Source organism: Myiozetetes cayanensis, unplaced genomic scaffold (assembly GCF_022539395.1).
Source record: "Myiozetetes cayanensis isolate MyiCay16 unplaced genomic scaffold, myiCay2020 scf9, whole genome shotgun sequence".
Taxonomy (NCBI): domain Eukaryota; kingdom Metazoa; phylum Chordata; class Aves; order Passeriformes; family Tyrannidae; genus Myiozetetes; species Myiozetetes cayanensis.
This window is the reverse complement of record NW_026088185.1, coordinates 1,248,809-1,265,113: the sequence shown is the minus strand read 5'-3', so window position 1 is coordinate 1,265,113 and position 16,305 is coordinate 1,248,809. Positions and strand designations below refer to the sequence as shown.

Below are 16,305 nucleotides of genomic sequence, written 5' to 3'. Positions count from 1 at the left end.
ATTTTCTCTCATTTTGTATTGAAAAGGCAAGAAGAGGAATGAAAAAAGGCAGTTTAGCAGCTCTGAAAGGTAATAATTTTACGTTTAGACTGAGAAACAAAATAAAATTATACTTAAAAAAAAGCTGCCTTAACAAGCTGGAATAAAAATCCCAGTTTTGTTTCCTGCCCACACTTTGTTTGGCAGGGAGAGCAACCAGCTGTAATTGTGGTAAAAAAAAAAGGAGGGTGATATAAATCACCAAAGGTTAATGACCAGGATGTGAACAGAGGGACTTGTTTACAGAAATAGCTCGCAATTTAAAATTTACAAGAGATTTAATGCCACCGCTTGGCAATCACTAAAATCAACAGCCCAGAAAACAGTGACATTAAGAAAAATATTACAGTTATAATCATTCCAAAATAAGTCAATTAGTGTTAGGGCAGGCGCTCGCCATTACTTGACCCATTTGGTTCGCACTTAAGTGAAGAGAAAAAAAAAAAGAAAAATTCCCCCTCCCTTCCAGCAAGATTACTGAGTTGTGACCTATTTTGCATTCCCTGTTTCTTACACCATCCCTCTTCCATGCTGCTGGAGATGGTGGTGCTGGAGTGGGTTTTTCACCCCTTCTCCTCGCCTGGTTTCCAAGTAATTCTGACCTTTGACATTTGTAATAATAATAATAATAATAACAAAAAAATATATAAAAAAGGCAGTTTATAATTGTGTTGTTCAAATGAAAGTGTAGGTGTGAGAGGGGGAAACAAATATATAAAATTCCATGTGCTATTATACAAAAGGCATGACGGCTGTCTTGGGTGGGGAAAAAAAAAGCAATGCAAGCCAATTTGTGAACTTTGGCACCGGGTGACCTTTAGAAATACAACAATATCCAGAATTTACAAGCAAGAGCAGCACATGCAAATGACCCGGCACTGTCTCGCCTCTGGATTAGAGCTGCAAAGAGCATTATGGAGAAGGCTTGCACAAAACAAATTAAGATTGTTACTTAAATGTCACGGCACACTATTGTATTTGGCTACAGATCATTACACCTGATACTAACACTTTTAAAAACCGTAATAACTTGGGAAATATTACATCGAGTGCCCGCATGGAGAAAGGGAAAATATACGCATATCTCCTAAAAAAAAAAATAAAAAAAAAAAAATAAAGGAAAGGAGAAAATGGGGTTGCTGAAGTAATTTAAACATCACCACTCCACGACTAGAGGGAAAGGTCAAGATTTAAGTAAGCTGAAAGGAACACGAATGAATGGCACAGTAAAAAAGGCACAACAACCAGAGAGATGAAAAGCCCAGGTGGAATGACTCTGCAAACACGGGTGGGACACGGCATGCTTGGGGGGGGGGCAAAGCTCATTTCCATGCCCACACTGGGGGAAGGGACAGAGGGGCGAGGAGCACGAAGTTTTGGAGAAGAGGGTTAAAAAAAGGTGGGTGGTGGGGGGGGGAAGAGAGAGAAAGAGAGAGGAGGTTTCCATCTGGGACGGGTGGGTTTGTTACCTTCGGTGTTGGTGCTGCTGCTGCTGTAAATATTTCGCAGGCTACCAACACGGTTTAGTTTCCAAGCTTTGCGTTTGGCTGCGTCCAGAGAAGCAGGAGGGGAAGAGAAAAGATAAAAAAAAAAAAAAAAAAAAAGAGAATAAAAATAAAGAAAAAGAAGGGGACAAAAAAAAGGGAAAAAAAAATATCAATGAAAAAGGGGAGAAAAGAAACATCAAAAAAAGCATGTGAAGTAAAATACAAGCACGAGCCTGTTAACACGTGAAGAGCTCCACACAGAAAACGCACACAGGACCACTCAGCCTCTCCAATCCACAGCCCAGACAGAAAAACTCTTGAGAAGGATTTTTTTCTTTCAGTCTCTACAACGTGACATGACAAGATTAAATGGATCTGCTATTGGAATAGACAAAAACAGACCAGGAGAAGTAAAAAAAAGGCAGGAAGTATTTGGGCAGAGGATACAAGACTAGACAAAACATCTACTGTAAAAGGCGATTTAATTCATGACAGAACAGCCTGACAAGAGCTCCTTTTCCTCCAAAAGCCTGTAGGGATCCCTTGGTGCCTGGAGTTCACCCTTAAACCTCCTTTTTACATCATCACCTTTAACAGCTGAAGTGATGATGTAATGACCTTAAATCCTCCTAACAACGAATGCTATTTGTGGTGCTGAGCTCAGAGGCATTAGAATCCTCACAGAATGGCCTGGGCTGGAAGGACCTTAAAGCCCATCCAGTGCCACCTGGGGACACCTTCCACCAACCCAGGATACTCCAAGCCCTGTCCAACCTGGCCTTGGACACTTCCAGGGATGGGGCAACCACAGCTGCTCCGGGCATTACCTAATTATTCTGAGGAATGTCAAGCAGACATTGATGCAATTGATGCTTGTGGCCCTCCCTTCCTTCCCCCCTGGCAAATCACTGCAAAACCAAGGTGTTTATTTGGAAAGGGAGGGGGGGAATCAATCCTTTACAGAGTAACATCCCTGTTTTATTAGAACTGACCCAAACTTTGAGATCCTCCGAGCTCCCGGCTGCTGTTTCACAATTAGCAAAAATATTGCTCAAAACCCACTCCATTCCTGTGCTCCTTAGGGGAGAGCATATTTTCACCTGCTTTAAAACCCACGTGCTTTGCCTCAAGAGTGAAATCCCAGCGTGAGAAGGACGCTCAATCAACAAAACGTTTAGGTTGGGGTTCATCAGACAGGAATTACATGAAACATCCAAGTACACCAGGACACTGCTGGCACCGCCAGCAACTGAAAAAACAGGGAAATAGTGGGATCACCATCCCTGGAGGCATGACTGTGGCTCCTGGGGACATGGTTTAGTGGTTTAGTAGTGGTGCTGCGTTAATGGTTGGACTCCACGATCTGAGAGGTCTCCTCAGGGACCTCAGGCCCTCCCCTGTCCCACCACAGACGCTCCTCACAATCTTTGGGATGACGTGGCCATCACACAACACACCGAGCACCTGGGACAGAATGATTTAGAAATTTTCTTCCTGTATTTGTGAGGGAACTTTCTGAATGCCCCACAAAAGTCAGACCAAACGGCTGCTTCTGGGGAAAAGGAACAGTGACGTGAAGTCCTTCCAATCTTTAACAAAAAGCCTGATTTTCAGCTGAGGAACTAAGGCTGTCAAGCTATATGTGGTTTTAATAAAGCCATCTGCAGGCTTTTATGTCACATGCTGAAAAGGAGGACTGGATTCTCGGTGACATCATCAAACCTGAAGGTATTTTCACTGGGTGCATCCTTCAAGCTGAAAAAAAACCCTTTCATTTTAAGACCTGTTTAACAAGTGTCAGCACCTGCAGAGGCACAATTGCCCAGCAGAAATCTTGTTTTTCCCCTCTAAAACATTTACATATAAATAGGCAAAATCGAGGTTTGGCACCCCTCTGAAGGGAAGATGGTCTGCAGAGCACAGAGACCCTTTCCCAGTCCCTTTTTCCATTTTTCACACTTTTTAATGGCATGTTTGAGTCCGGCTGCGTGAGCAGGAGTGAACCCTCAGCCTGGTTTTCTATTAACCTATTGATGAAATAATCCATTCTAATGTGGTAGGTGTCAGGTCTTTCCCTTCTCTTTAAACAAATGGACTTCTCCCTCAGTGCTGCTGAGGTCCTGAGACATCCCAGTGTGTCCTTTCCCATGGATTAGGCTCCAGCCTGTTTGCTCCAGGTGCTCTGCTGGCTCTGGGGATTCCATAGGATTACCAGCAGCAGGGTCTGGGCACTGCCAAGCACAGCCTCTGGGATGTGCCAGGACCCCGTGGAGCCTCCTGCCCTGCCTGCCTCTGGAATGGCAGTGTTGTTACCCACCAACAAGGCTGGAACAGGCACCAGAGGTCATTACTTGCCTGGTTTGTCTTTGATTTATGTCCCTTTGATTTATATTCAGCCTCTCTGGTCTGGGTTCACTTGCTGGGTCCAAAGTTAATTCAACTAAAGCTCTTGTTGCCATCTCTAGATTATATCTATATATCTATATCCATACTATATCTATCTATATCATACCTACATCTATTATCTATATCACATACCCACTCAAACAATCAAATCAACCCCAACTGGTAACCAAGAAAAAGCTGTAAGAAATACCCCATTATTTAACAGCAAAACCCACTAATTAGAAAGATCCTTCAGGCAGATCGATTTGAAGTATCTTCTGGGAGTGTGTTTTCTTCCAAAAAAGCCACTAAGAAGCGTCTCTAAGTAGAGACTCCAGAAAAAAACTAGAAAAACATGTTTCTCAAACATCAAAAGGGTTAAAAAAATAGGCAGCCCAAACCCCAGGCATATCTAATATATGACATTTAGAAAGTAAAATAAACTGGAAACATTGTTTTTCTAGACCTGTCCAACACCTAAATTTAAAAAAAAAAAAAAAAAAAAAAAACCAAAACCCTACAAAGTGCCCAGAACTTAAAAAAAAAAATCACAGAATCACAAAATCACAGAATTCTCAAATGGTTTGGGTTGGAAAGGGCCTTAGAGCCCATCTCATTCGTACCCCCTGCCACAGGCAGGGATGATAAATGCACCTACCAGTTTTCTATAATTCCTAACAAACATGTACAGCTTATCTATTAAACCAGATTAAACCTGATTGTGACTCTATAAAGTTTCCAAACACACCTGTTTGGTGCACAGATGTTACCAGGACACACATCCCAGGGGACCAAAAAAACGGATCCAAGAGACAAAAAGTGTTTCACATGGTAACAGTCCTTAATATGCTCTTTTTGGACTCCAGGATACTCAAAAAAAACCCCAAGCTGATGTGAAGTAAAATAGTAAAGTAAATTACTAAAAGTGCTGAGTGTTACAGATATTTCCCCAAATATACCTAAAATTCTCTGTGTGGTACAAAAAACAAACAAACAAAACCTTTCCTCCAGAACTGAAATCCTTCCCAGTGCTCTATTTTAAACCCAGAAAACACTCTAAAAGTAATACTTCAAATCCTATTAATAGTTAATTATGTTTGGCTTCTACCCAGCTCTGAACAGTTCAAATGAAGGGAAAAAAAAAATGAAAACACATTCATACTTCTGCTCGTGACAGGGGGGGAAAAAGTTGCTCTAATTAAACACTCCTAAAAAATGGTTTTAATTCTTTTTTTTGTTTGGTTTTTTTTTTGTTTTTTTGTTCTCCTTGCAATGTTTCCTCCATCAAAACTTCTGCAATAGGTAAAGGACCCACTAAACGATTTCACTGCCTTTCCAATACACTATAAACATACACGCTTCAAATCGACAGAACTAAATGGTAATTGGAAACATTTCCCTCGCTTTTTTCATTATCTGAAGCAGAAAATTATGGCCCCTTTTTTACCTCCACGCACAAAAATCCTTTTCAACCACCTAGAAAAAAAAAAAACAACCCTGTCTTTTAATAAAAAGCTTCAGATTATGCTATCATATTTCAAAGGCAACGAGCAGCTAATCAAAGGTGTAATTATTTAATTAATTCCCCCCTCCCTGCTTGCCACGGAGCGGGGCTGGAACGGCCTGGCTGTGATCGCTGGACCACCAGCTCCAGTGCAGCACTTCCCAGCCCACATTCCCAGGGGTTAGTTCCTCCAATTTGGGTTCATTCCACGAGGCCAGCTGAGCTATTTATGGAATTAAGAGAATCGGTTTGTCACTCCACCGCATCTGGGCTAAAAATACAAAAAAACCCCAACTGTTAAGAGCTTTTCCTGCAGAGGAAACGAAAATATTGCCCTGACAAAATGTGGTTTGTCGAGAGCATCGCTGATTTTTTCCCTTTTAATGCTTGCCTGACAGTTTTCTGTAGATCCCACCTGCCCCACTCTCGCAATTCACGTGTAAAAAACCACCCCAAACGTGCTGATTGAAAATCACCTACTTGTCTTAATGGCACTTTAATATTTATATTCAAATAGATCCATATTGATCTACTCCAGAGGAGTGAAGCAGTGCCCAAGCAGACCTTGAAACTCCATTCCATTCCTTATATCATGTCTTTTACACCTGGAAATACCACAGGAATAACCTATAATCATCATGCAATAACTACCAGAGCTATCCACAAGCTAAGCAAGTGTCCAGCACACCTTGCTACATATGAACTACTCCTATTATACTTCTTTTCTGGTACTAAAGTCCCTTCTTTTTCGGTTGTACTATTAGATTTCAGGGAATCACAGAATCCTAAAGGTTGGAAAAGACCACCAAGATCATCAAGTCCGATCTTCAACCAAAACCCACTAAATCATACTGCAAAATGCCACGTTCACTCCTCCTTTGAACAGTTCCAGGAATGGTGACTTCACTGCTTCACTGGGCAGCCCCTTCCATTTGATCCAAGATATCGGCCCTTCTGGAATTTCAAAGGTGTTCGAACTTCTCCCCAATTATCCAGATTTCATGCCTGTAATTGGTACCACCAGAGCTCAGGTGACACCACCACCTGGGATGCCACTGGAAACAGGAGCCAGTGAGGAAGCACTTCCCAACTCTGCACCTTGCAGCTAAACACGACCCCAGGGTGAAAGGGGAGACCCACACAGACTTCTTCAGGCCACCACACCTGGCCAGAACGGCACCTGTGACAACAAACCCGGGCTGATGGGACACCAAAAGCCCTCGGGTTTGGAGATCCTCACTGGCAAAGCTCCCACCATCATGGAATGGCTTGGGTGCGAAGGGAATCCTTCCCTGTGAGGGTGGGCAGGCCCTGGCACAGGTTGCCCAGAGAAGATGGGGCTGCCCCTGGATCCCTGGAAGTGTCCAAGGCCAGGCTGGACGGGGCTTGGAGCAACCTGGTTTGGTGGAAAGTGTCCCTGCCCGTGGCAGGGGGTGGAACAAGAAGGACCCTTTAAGGCCCCTCTCCACACAAACCATTTACTTGAGATTTTTTTGTAGACACAGATGATGAAGAGTTTGATTTTTCCAAAGGCCTGGGTATACTGCTGTGTATATTGCATTTATTTTGTTCAGCATTTATTATAATTATTTTAAAGTATATAAAGGAGACTTTGCACTACTACCTGATAACAAAGGAGGCTTGTAAGTCACCTCTGTTCTTTTAAGATAACAGAAAGGTACATTAGGCATCAGTGGCACCTTTACTTAGTTAAAAAGAATGGGAACGTGGAATAGAAATGAGAATTTCCATTCCTACCCTCTCCCATCTTTCTCACTGATTTCTCACCCATTAAATCCATAACATCTACCTACTGTAAAAGGTAAGCTCACACTAGGTAAATAAAAACTTAAATAAAAAGATGTCACAAGCTGTTTCCCCTCCTGAAAAAGCAGGTGCTGTCCCTGTCAGCTCCCAAGGAACACCAGACACACCAGACTATAAGGCACAGACAAGGTAACTTTGGCAGAGGATCCAAACCTTGCTCAACAACACAAGTCACTTCAGGTCAGGAAAAAGAACACCTTGTGTTGCACCATTCTGGGAAAGACCATCCATAAGGCACCTCGTGGATCAAACAGGCTCCATTCCATGATCCTACCACATCATCCTTTGCAGAGACCCACCCCTGATCCAGGCTCATTAGCAGTTTGCCCTCCAGCACGGGCACAGATGAGGAACATGCACACACAGCCCCCTTTTGTCTGTGCTGGGGGAATCACATCCACATGTGAGCAGGCACAGCGCCGCTCTCCACCGGACCTTCAGATCTGTAACGTGAATTCTTCCTTAACTTTCATCACTTGTGAAAATAAACAGGAGCCAGTCTTCCAGAATTAGGTGCTTGACAGTTCAGCATGCTACTCAGTCGTGGTGCAGCTTCCCACATTAGCACAGGGATGCCCCGCTGGAGAAATTCTATTGGAGAGATTTTATTGTGTCAAGGTCTTTTCCTACAAACCACTGAGCCACCTTTCATGGTTATTTCTCTATAAACCCCAAAGCTTGTGCTAAAACAGGATGGCCACCCTGGAATCATTTAGGTTGGGGAAAAAACCTTGAAGACCCTTTTTGCCTGAGGTTCTACATCATCCTGCACTGACGGAGAAGGCAACTTCCAGCTCCTTCCCTTGACTACACTGGAAAACACAGACCTGCAGATGTTGGGTCCTGCAGTGCAAGGAGGACAACAACCTCAGCAACCTGCTCCAGTGGAAGGTGTCCCTGCCCACGGCAGGGCATTGGAACTGGATGGTCTTGAATTTACATCAGGATCTGGTGTCACAAACTCCCTTACAAGCCAACAGCTCCGAGGTGTTAACTACTAACTGGCTCAACCACAATGGCTGTTACTAATCGCTTACTGAATAATGGAAGTGACACAACTGATAAAAAGGTTTCAATCCTGGGGAAAAAAAAAAAAGTGATTTATAGTATTTCACTCTACTGGCACTGTTATTTGTATGACAAATGGTCGGACAGACACCAGTTAATCTCTGCACACCTCCAAGTCTGATGTGGCAGCCTCTGCCGGAGCGTCCAAATAATCAGGAAGCGCTCACGATGCGGCCACGCCGGCGCCAGGGGCCGAAGGCTGGGATTCTGTCAAGGCTGAGCCCCAAATCAATTTACCTGATGGGTTTTATTTATTTTTTTTTTTTTTTTTTGGTAGGGGGGAGGAAGGTAAAAGGAAAGAGGAGTATCATCATAAAGCAGGGAAGCTGCAGCCTTGCAAGAGGAGGGACCGGCCCCGCTCCTCCAGCGCAGAAATGAAACCATCAGTACAGGCACGGCATTAATGATTCCACAAAGCTCCACAATGGTCATGGATCTTCCTCCATGGCAAAAGCCAAACTGCAGAGTCACACACAGAGCTACCACAACTGGTGTGGTGCAGCAGAATATCCCCTCCTGCCTTGCTGTGTACTGCAAACCCCATCTTCCCCTCGGATGGGAGACAGGGATGGGGCTGCTTCAGAGGGAGCAGGAGACAGGATTTCCCTCCCTTGAGAAATGAACGGGGCTTTATGTTTACAAGCAGCCCATCAACAACAGCTTCACCTGATTGGTCCTCTTGGTATTATCCCACTCCCTGCAGAAGTCAAACCTATTTTATCAAGCCAGTCTTTCAAAGGCAGCAAATCCCAGTGCTGAGCTTCCCCGAGTTTGCTTTATTCCCATGTGTTCTTTTTCAACTTTGTGCCCAAATCGTGTTATTTTTCTTAAAAAACAAAAATCCACTTCTATAAAACCAATGCCCACTTCTCTTTAGTGAAGGGAGTGGTTGGAACTAGACAGTCTTCAAGGTCCCTTTCCAACCCAAGCCATTCTGTGATTCTGTGACTCTTAAGAAAAACAGCCCAGAAGAAAGTAAAAAAAAAAAACATGCAGGGGGAGAATAAAAGCCAATTTTGCCAGCTGAACAAAGTGATGGCCCAGAGATTTGTGCATTCACGTGACACAGTCGGACTGGTACATACATGGCTGTAACTCACACTTTGCAAACAACTAACTAAACCCCCCCACAGTCTCATCAGATTTACAGGCAGGTTCACAAGCAGCACTCATACAACCTCCTCATCTCATTCTGCTGTTAAAGAAGTGAAATTTAAAGTAAACAGCGTACTACAATGCAGTTAAGCCACAAAAAACCCACCCAGCTTTTACAGGAGCGCCAAAGGGTCACACATGATATTTATAAAGGTTACACAGCACTTGAAGGGTCCGTTTGGATTACAGCCCACACAGGCGAGTTCTCATTGCCCTCTCCACTATTTGCATATATTACAGGCCTCAGTGCAGAGCAGCCCTTGGCAAGCTGCAAGACTTTTTTGGGCTGTAGGAGGCCAAGGGTGAGGTGTTTTGATCCCCTGCATTTAACCCACGACGGAAGAAAACTGTAATAAACACATGCTGAGGTTCACACAAGCAGACACCAGCTGGTGAAAGTGCAGCAGCTTTTGGATGGAGATAACAGATTCCACAGTCATCAGGGACAAGGGAAAAAAAAATGCTGCAGCAATTGAGAAAGTCAAAATGTGAAGACCAGATCATGCACTTCAGTGACACTCCAAGAGCTAAGGATGGCACTTTTCTGTCACACTGACATGGAAGGGACGTAACAATCACAGAATCACAGACTGGTTCCCACTTGCAGGAGAAATGTGCATGGAGTGGGAAGATGGCTATCATGGGAATCAAGGGAAAAAAAAAAAAAAATCACCCAGAACACCAAAGGGCACGTGGCTGAAAGCAAACCCCAAAAGTTACCTCCTCCCTAGGGCTGGATGATGGGCACCCATTAACTGCTCCCTGCTATCTGAGCACTAACTCAGTGTATTTGCTCTTGAAAGATAACTGTGACAACGTGGCATTAAAAACTGTTCAGCTTTTTATCACTTGACAATCTCCTGTAAGAGATCTGGACAGCTCTGTTACTCTGCCAGTGGAAATTACTTTCTAATCATATCACATATCAGCCTTCCCATTATTTCACGCCAGATCAATGTGAGGTTAAATAATACACACATTCTTCAGGATCTTTTCAGCTACAAGCATAATATCCACTTCTTTTCCAGTTCTCTGCAATGCTCCCACTGCCACAAGAACCCCCCCGAATTATGGGACAGTTGATGATGAAGCTCTTAAGTCAACTTTGTAGGACTCCTGCCCACAGCTAAGCTGGTTGTGCAGATATAAACAATAAATAAATAAAACACATACTGTAGAGGAAGTTTAGCTGTCACGTAACTGTTTAGAAGTACAAAATTAAGGTGAGCTGAGTTCTTATCTCTTTTTCTCAGGGATAGTGAATTTCTTGCCTTTCCTTTCTGAAATCAGGCATCAGTTGTACCATGGCTAAAATTTACTTGTTGCTGATGAATTTAAGGAATTCCTCTTTCCTCAGCCTTACAGACCTCATATTCTACAGACCAATTCTTTTTAAATATAGTTTTTAAAGATCTTTTCTGATATCTTCCTAACATCTTTAATTTCCTTTATCAACCAGATCAAGACATTTTCCATCTACTGATTCACATTCATCACCTTTTTGCTATCCTTCCCCTGACTCTCCCCCACGTTGTTTCCTGCACTTCCCCCCTCAACCACAATGCTTTTTAGAACACAGGCATCCTTTGGAGTGCAGAACTGTGCACTTCACCTTTCCTAAACTCTTCCACATTCTTCACCTAATTACGTCCAACCCACACAACTCCTCTCACTGTTGCTCAGGATTAGAGAAAATGTGATAAAAGCTTTGAGTTGTGTACATATATATGTATTAATGAAGACAACTTCAATGTGTTTGCTGAGGGCAGAGGAACTCAGCTCCTCTCGTCCCCCCTCAGCTTCGAGCACACCACTTATTGCCCCGGTTATTTACTCTGCATCTCCCAGGCATCGTGAGGGATTTGCATGACCCTGCTTGTATTTTAACAACCCATCAACCAGCTCTTCCACAAGGAAGCACAGGCTCCCCCTCCCTTCCACGGTGCAGGTGGTTGCAGTAATCGGTGGCACAAAAAAACCCGTGACACGGTGGTACAAAACTGCTGCCAAAACACTGTGCCATCACATATAATGAAGGTTGACACAGATGATATCTTTTAGGGGGTATATCTGCAGAACCCTTCTGTTCTTTGCAGGGTCTCCACTGTCTACTTTGCTTCACAACTGGAATGAACAAGAATCCTTTCAATGTTTCTTGTATATTCACCGTCCTCCTCCAAGCAGGACCAAAGCCCAGAACGATTTGACAAGGAATGACTCAAAGAGACTCAACGTGGTGGCTCCTGCACTGCTCAGAAATTCCTCTTGGATTTTATTCTGGCTCTGGGGGGCAGGTTATGTCAATCTCCCCTTCTTTTTTCCCAAAGTGTGGCAGGTTAAACTTTGTGCCTAACAACCCCGACAGCGCCCCTTTACATTTTCTAGACGAGCCATTGAGTAGAATTAGGACAAATTATGGGACCTGATGATATGCAACAGGAACATCTCCTCCAGACAGAGGCTGTGGAGGAAATAAAAAGCCTGAAAGAACTATTTTCTGGCCAGAAGAAGGAAACTCTATCCTCTCCCAGTGTTTCCACTGGAGCCAACCTGCCTCTGCCCTTTTCAGCTGTGGTGCCAACAAGCTGGGGAAGGAGCTGTTGGGATATTTTGCATGTGGAGAAGCAGCAAGGTTCATTATGAACAGCTTGTTTATGATTAAAGAGTTCATTATTAACAGATTGATTATTTACAAGTGTTTTCTAAGTGTTGTCAGCTGTTCCCCTGGGAACAGCTTTTCAATAACATCCACAACTTAGAAGAAAAAACTGACGAACTCCATTGGTATTTTTATGAATAAAGGCAGCAGGTATTCATCAATGTAGTTAAAAGAAAAGCAAAACTCTACTTCCAACCTCATCCATGGTTATTTTTTCATGTTATAACAGTTCTGAGAATACCCTGTACACTTCAGTTAATAATAAACCAGAGTACTGCACTTAAAACTTTTGCTATATATAATTTTGTAGAAGCAGATCCTGATGTTCTATGACTCTGGGATTCTATGCAGACCTGCTCTATTAGTCAACTGTTAATATTAAATAAAATAAAATGAGATAAAGTAAAATAAAACAGTGCCTAAGATCACATCATAAGTTGAAGCCCAGGTCTCCTTCTCCACAGTGGAAAACCTCCCTGCCATCCCAGTACATCCCATTCCTCCATGGGACATTAACAGTCTCTTTGTTACCAAAGCTCCCCTCCTCACTTCACATCTGGGATACAAAGGTTAAATATAAGAAATGGTGACCTAATTAGGAACGAGTTTTGCCTCGACAAACTGGTATCTCATTGTACATAGAGACACTGAGAGATAAAGACTGCAGTTGACAAATCACTAAAAATTAATCAATTTTCACATTCTCCCTATAATCACTCTGGATCTTCACACCAGAGCCTTTATGTAATCTGGTGAGGATTAACTTACATTTTACCTTATTATTAAAAACATTAGGCACACATTAATCTATGATTTACTACAATTAGGTTTGTTCTAAATTAATTAAACACCGAGGCCTCTTAAGTATTCTATGGAACTCAGGTATGTTGCCTGGCAAGTGGGGATTTTCTGAAAATAATTCTTCAGGAATCCTTGGTGATCTTCTAAAGCTCTCTGAATGGGGACTATCTGTCACTGATGAGCACTTAAGTTTCAGGATGAAAATGTGTTTTGGTTATTTGATACAACCACAGAAGGGCTTGGGTTGGAGAGGACTTTAAAACCATCTCATGCTACAGGGCACAGACCATACCCCTTGTGAGGCTGCACCAGAGCACACGATGCAGCATTTCAAATGTTCCACACGCAGAGCATCTCCCCTTCACACCCTGGAGTCAGTAACTTGCAGCTGAAGTTGGAATATGAAAGTCAGCGTGTAAAACTTCCCAGCTCGTCCTACTGGTTGTGGCTGATCCTTCCAGCTGGGTGAAACTGTGTTAGAAAGACCTCCCCTCCATGTTTCTGTGCCACAGCAGATGAAGTATGGCAAGGAGGCACTGTGAGCCCGAGGGAAGGAGTCACTGGAGATGGAAAATACCTTGGAAAACTTCATATTCAAAATACTTTTCTACTAAGAACTGGAATGTCAGCGTTTCCCTGAAACAAACATCACTCAAAGCTAGATGATCTTTAAGGTCCCTTCCAATCTTAATCATTCCATGACTCTAAAAGAAACGTAATTAATACTAGTGGGTGAGAGACACCTCCAGAGACTGCAGAAATCTTTCTAAATCATCACTGGAGAGCAAAAAACCACATATTAGTCACTGGGTAAGTATTGTCAGATTTCCTCCACTACATCCACCTTTCCAAGCTCAGACTGCTACACCATTCCTGTGACAAACACCACATCTAACCAGGAAATTTGAGTTGGTTTCTTTAAAAAGAGGCAAGCAGTGCTTTGGATCTGACCGTTCCCAGTCCCACTGACTGGCAGCACCCAACCAAAAAGTGATTATGTGTATGACAATGCTGACATTAAGCCCAATGCAACAGGATTGCTTCCAATTTTCAGGTTAAGCAAATGATGAACTGTACTTTTCTGTACAAACAGGATGGTTAAAGCATTCAAGTTGTCTGGAGATTGGCCAAAACCCTTTGGTGTTTTGTTTACCACTACAAAGTATCACCTTGGCTGAAAAGCCCCGGCTTTTATTATTATCACAAACCTGCCACCATCACTATTAATTTTCAAATGAGGACTTAAATACTAAAATGTCCTTTCCCCCCCCACCACCATTTTTCCCTGGAAATTCTAGAGTGCAAGACAACTGCACACTGAGCACGCAGCTGCTGAAGGCCCAAAAGGAGGAGTTTGGGAAAGGAGAAATAAGAGGGAGCTGAAACCGCCTTGGAGGGAGCTGCCAATTCCTTGTCAAATGAAGCAGAGGCAGAAACACCCTTTGTAATCCATCACCACAAACTGCAGCTCGTCCTCCCCAGATTAAAAAGACGGATTCAAAGCAGCGGGGAAGGAAGTCAAAGTCAAGTCAATGCCGTGTCGGCCTGAAAGCCCCCAGCGAGGACGACACAGGGGCCACGTCACCTCTCCTGGGATGAACCCCTGGGGCCTCCCAGGGGACAATCAGATTCTGACAAACAGTGGGTTTTTTTGTTAAAAAGAAGCACACACATTGCAGCATCCCATGCAAGTGGGAGATGTGCTGTGATTTATTGAGTCTCCCAGGAGCTGGTGATGTCACTGTGTAAGTCATGCTGCTTAAAAAGGAGACACTTGTAAGGTATCACCTCCTGCTAAGGAATCTGTTCCAGCACTGTCTCCTTCCAGCTCCTAGATAAAGAATCCTTTGGGAAAAGCACATATTCCCATAGGCAGTGTTGGCAGCAGCCTCAAACAACAGAGTCCATGCTCAGAGTCAACAGAGCCAAAAATGGAGATATTTCGCTCCCCCACCTCCTTCAAGGGGTCAAACATGGAAAACTCAGAGCTGCCCACGGGCCTTCTGGTTTACTACGACTTGGGCACTAAAGGTTTGATTCTAAACCTCCCAAAGATGCACCAAGGGGCCCCCAGACTCAAGAACTAACCCCTCAGTGTGGGCAGCAGGAGGCTGAGGAGCACCTGGCACAGGGATCGAGCACACACACACACACACTTAGAGGAGCTTCTCTCACAAAAGAGGGAAAAAAGATTCCCACAGCTCTTGTGGGCTGCCTAGAAGTAGTAAAACATTACTACAGAATACATATAGATCCCCCCAAAAGAGGATGTGGCATTTCAGACAACAGCTGAACCCGAAATGACCGGAAGAAAAACTTTGGGTTTGCTCTTAATTCTGGCCTGGCCTCTATGTGGGAGGTAAGAACTGATCTTAAAGAAAGAATTCTGAGAAAATTAAAGCTGCTTTTTAAGGGGCAGGACTGGCCAGCATGGGACTGATTTTAGGGGAAAAACCCCCACCCACAATCCAAATAAAAGGGAAGCAGTAGAAGAGGGGTAGTACAAAAAAAAACTTTGGGGTGATACCAGAATATTTTCACTGCATCTTTTCACCGCCTGTCACAGCACATTCCAAGCATCAGCTCTTCATTTGATGCAGGGATAATACAACATTGTACTTCAGCCTGCTATAAAGTCCTGCTCCCACCCCCTTAAACTGCACATGCATCCAAAAATTAGACACTGTAGGATATTCCAACGTGAGAAACCAGAACGAGAAGCATCACTGACAATTAAGTATTTCCTTATCTGGTGCTTGGAGATCAATACGAATGGCTTTAATGATTTTATTTTCATTTGAAGGGATCTGAACGAAGGAAGACAGGACATTTTTATAGGGAAGGAATTAACAGCAGCCTAATCAGCCTCTGAGACAAGAGAATCAGAATAAAGAACCCAGCTACAGACCCTTTACAGACCCTTTTTTTTTTTTAAAGCACCTGGATTTATCCTCATTACGGGATGAAAACAGCCCTGGCTCTGCTTGGGAACGTCAGCTTTGTGCCACTTGCAGACAAACCCAACGTTTCCCGGCACAGGTGCCAAAAAAGACACGTTCTGGCAGCCTGAAGGTTAAACTGGATTAATTCCTGAAACCCGAATGCTGATCCGCTGTCATTTAACATGTGCTCAACATGTGTGCTCAGCAGCAACTGGAAATGAAATATCTTAAATATTATCAAACGGTACATCATTAAATATAAATTAGATGGAAACAGGGGAAAGCTAAAAATTGACTAGGAGTTCAGCTCCTCTAAATGGCTAATACGGCCATTTTTCACCTGAAGCCCTCTCCAATACAGTTTTGCCATTAAGCAAAAACCCCAAAGAAAGGTAATCAATTCCAACTAAAAAGCACTTCTCCCGGAATGACTGCACT

The 16,305-nt window shown here is 43.4% G+C and overlaps 1 protein-coding gene across 12 annotated transcripts in view; it reads right to left on the bottom strand.

Moving 5' to 3' along the window:
• The window catches only part of AGAP1 (ArfGAP with GTPase domain, ankyrin repeat and PH domain 1), a 284,552-nt gene that overhangs the window by 51,297 nt on the left and 216,950 nt on the right, over positions 1-16,305 (bottom strand). For 7 of the 12 annotated variants that reach the window (XM_050340528.1, XM_050340529.1, XM_050340523.1 and 4 more), the window contains one exon: positions 1,509-1,586. The exons of the other annotated variants lie outside the window; for them this stretch is intronic. In XM_050340528.1, coding sequence (XP_050196485.1) covers positions 1,509-1,586 — 78 coding nt within the window. The remainder of the gene's footprint in view (positions 1-1,508; positions 1,587-16,305) is intronic. 12 annotated transcript variants of the gene reach the window in all.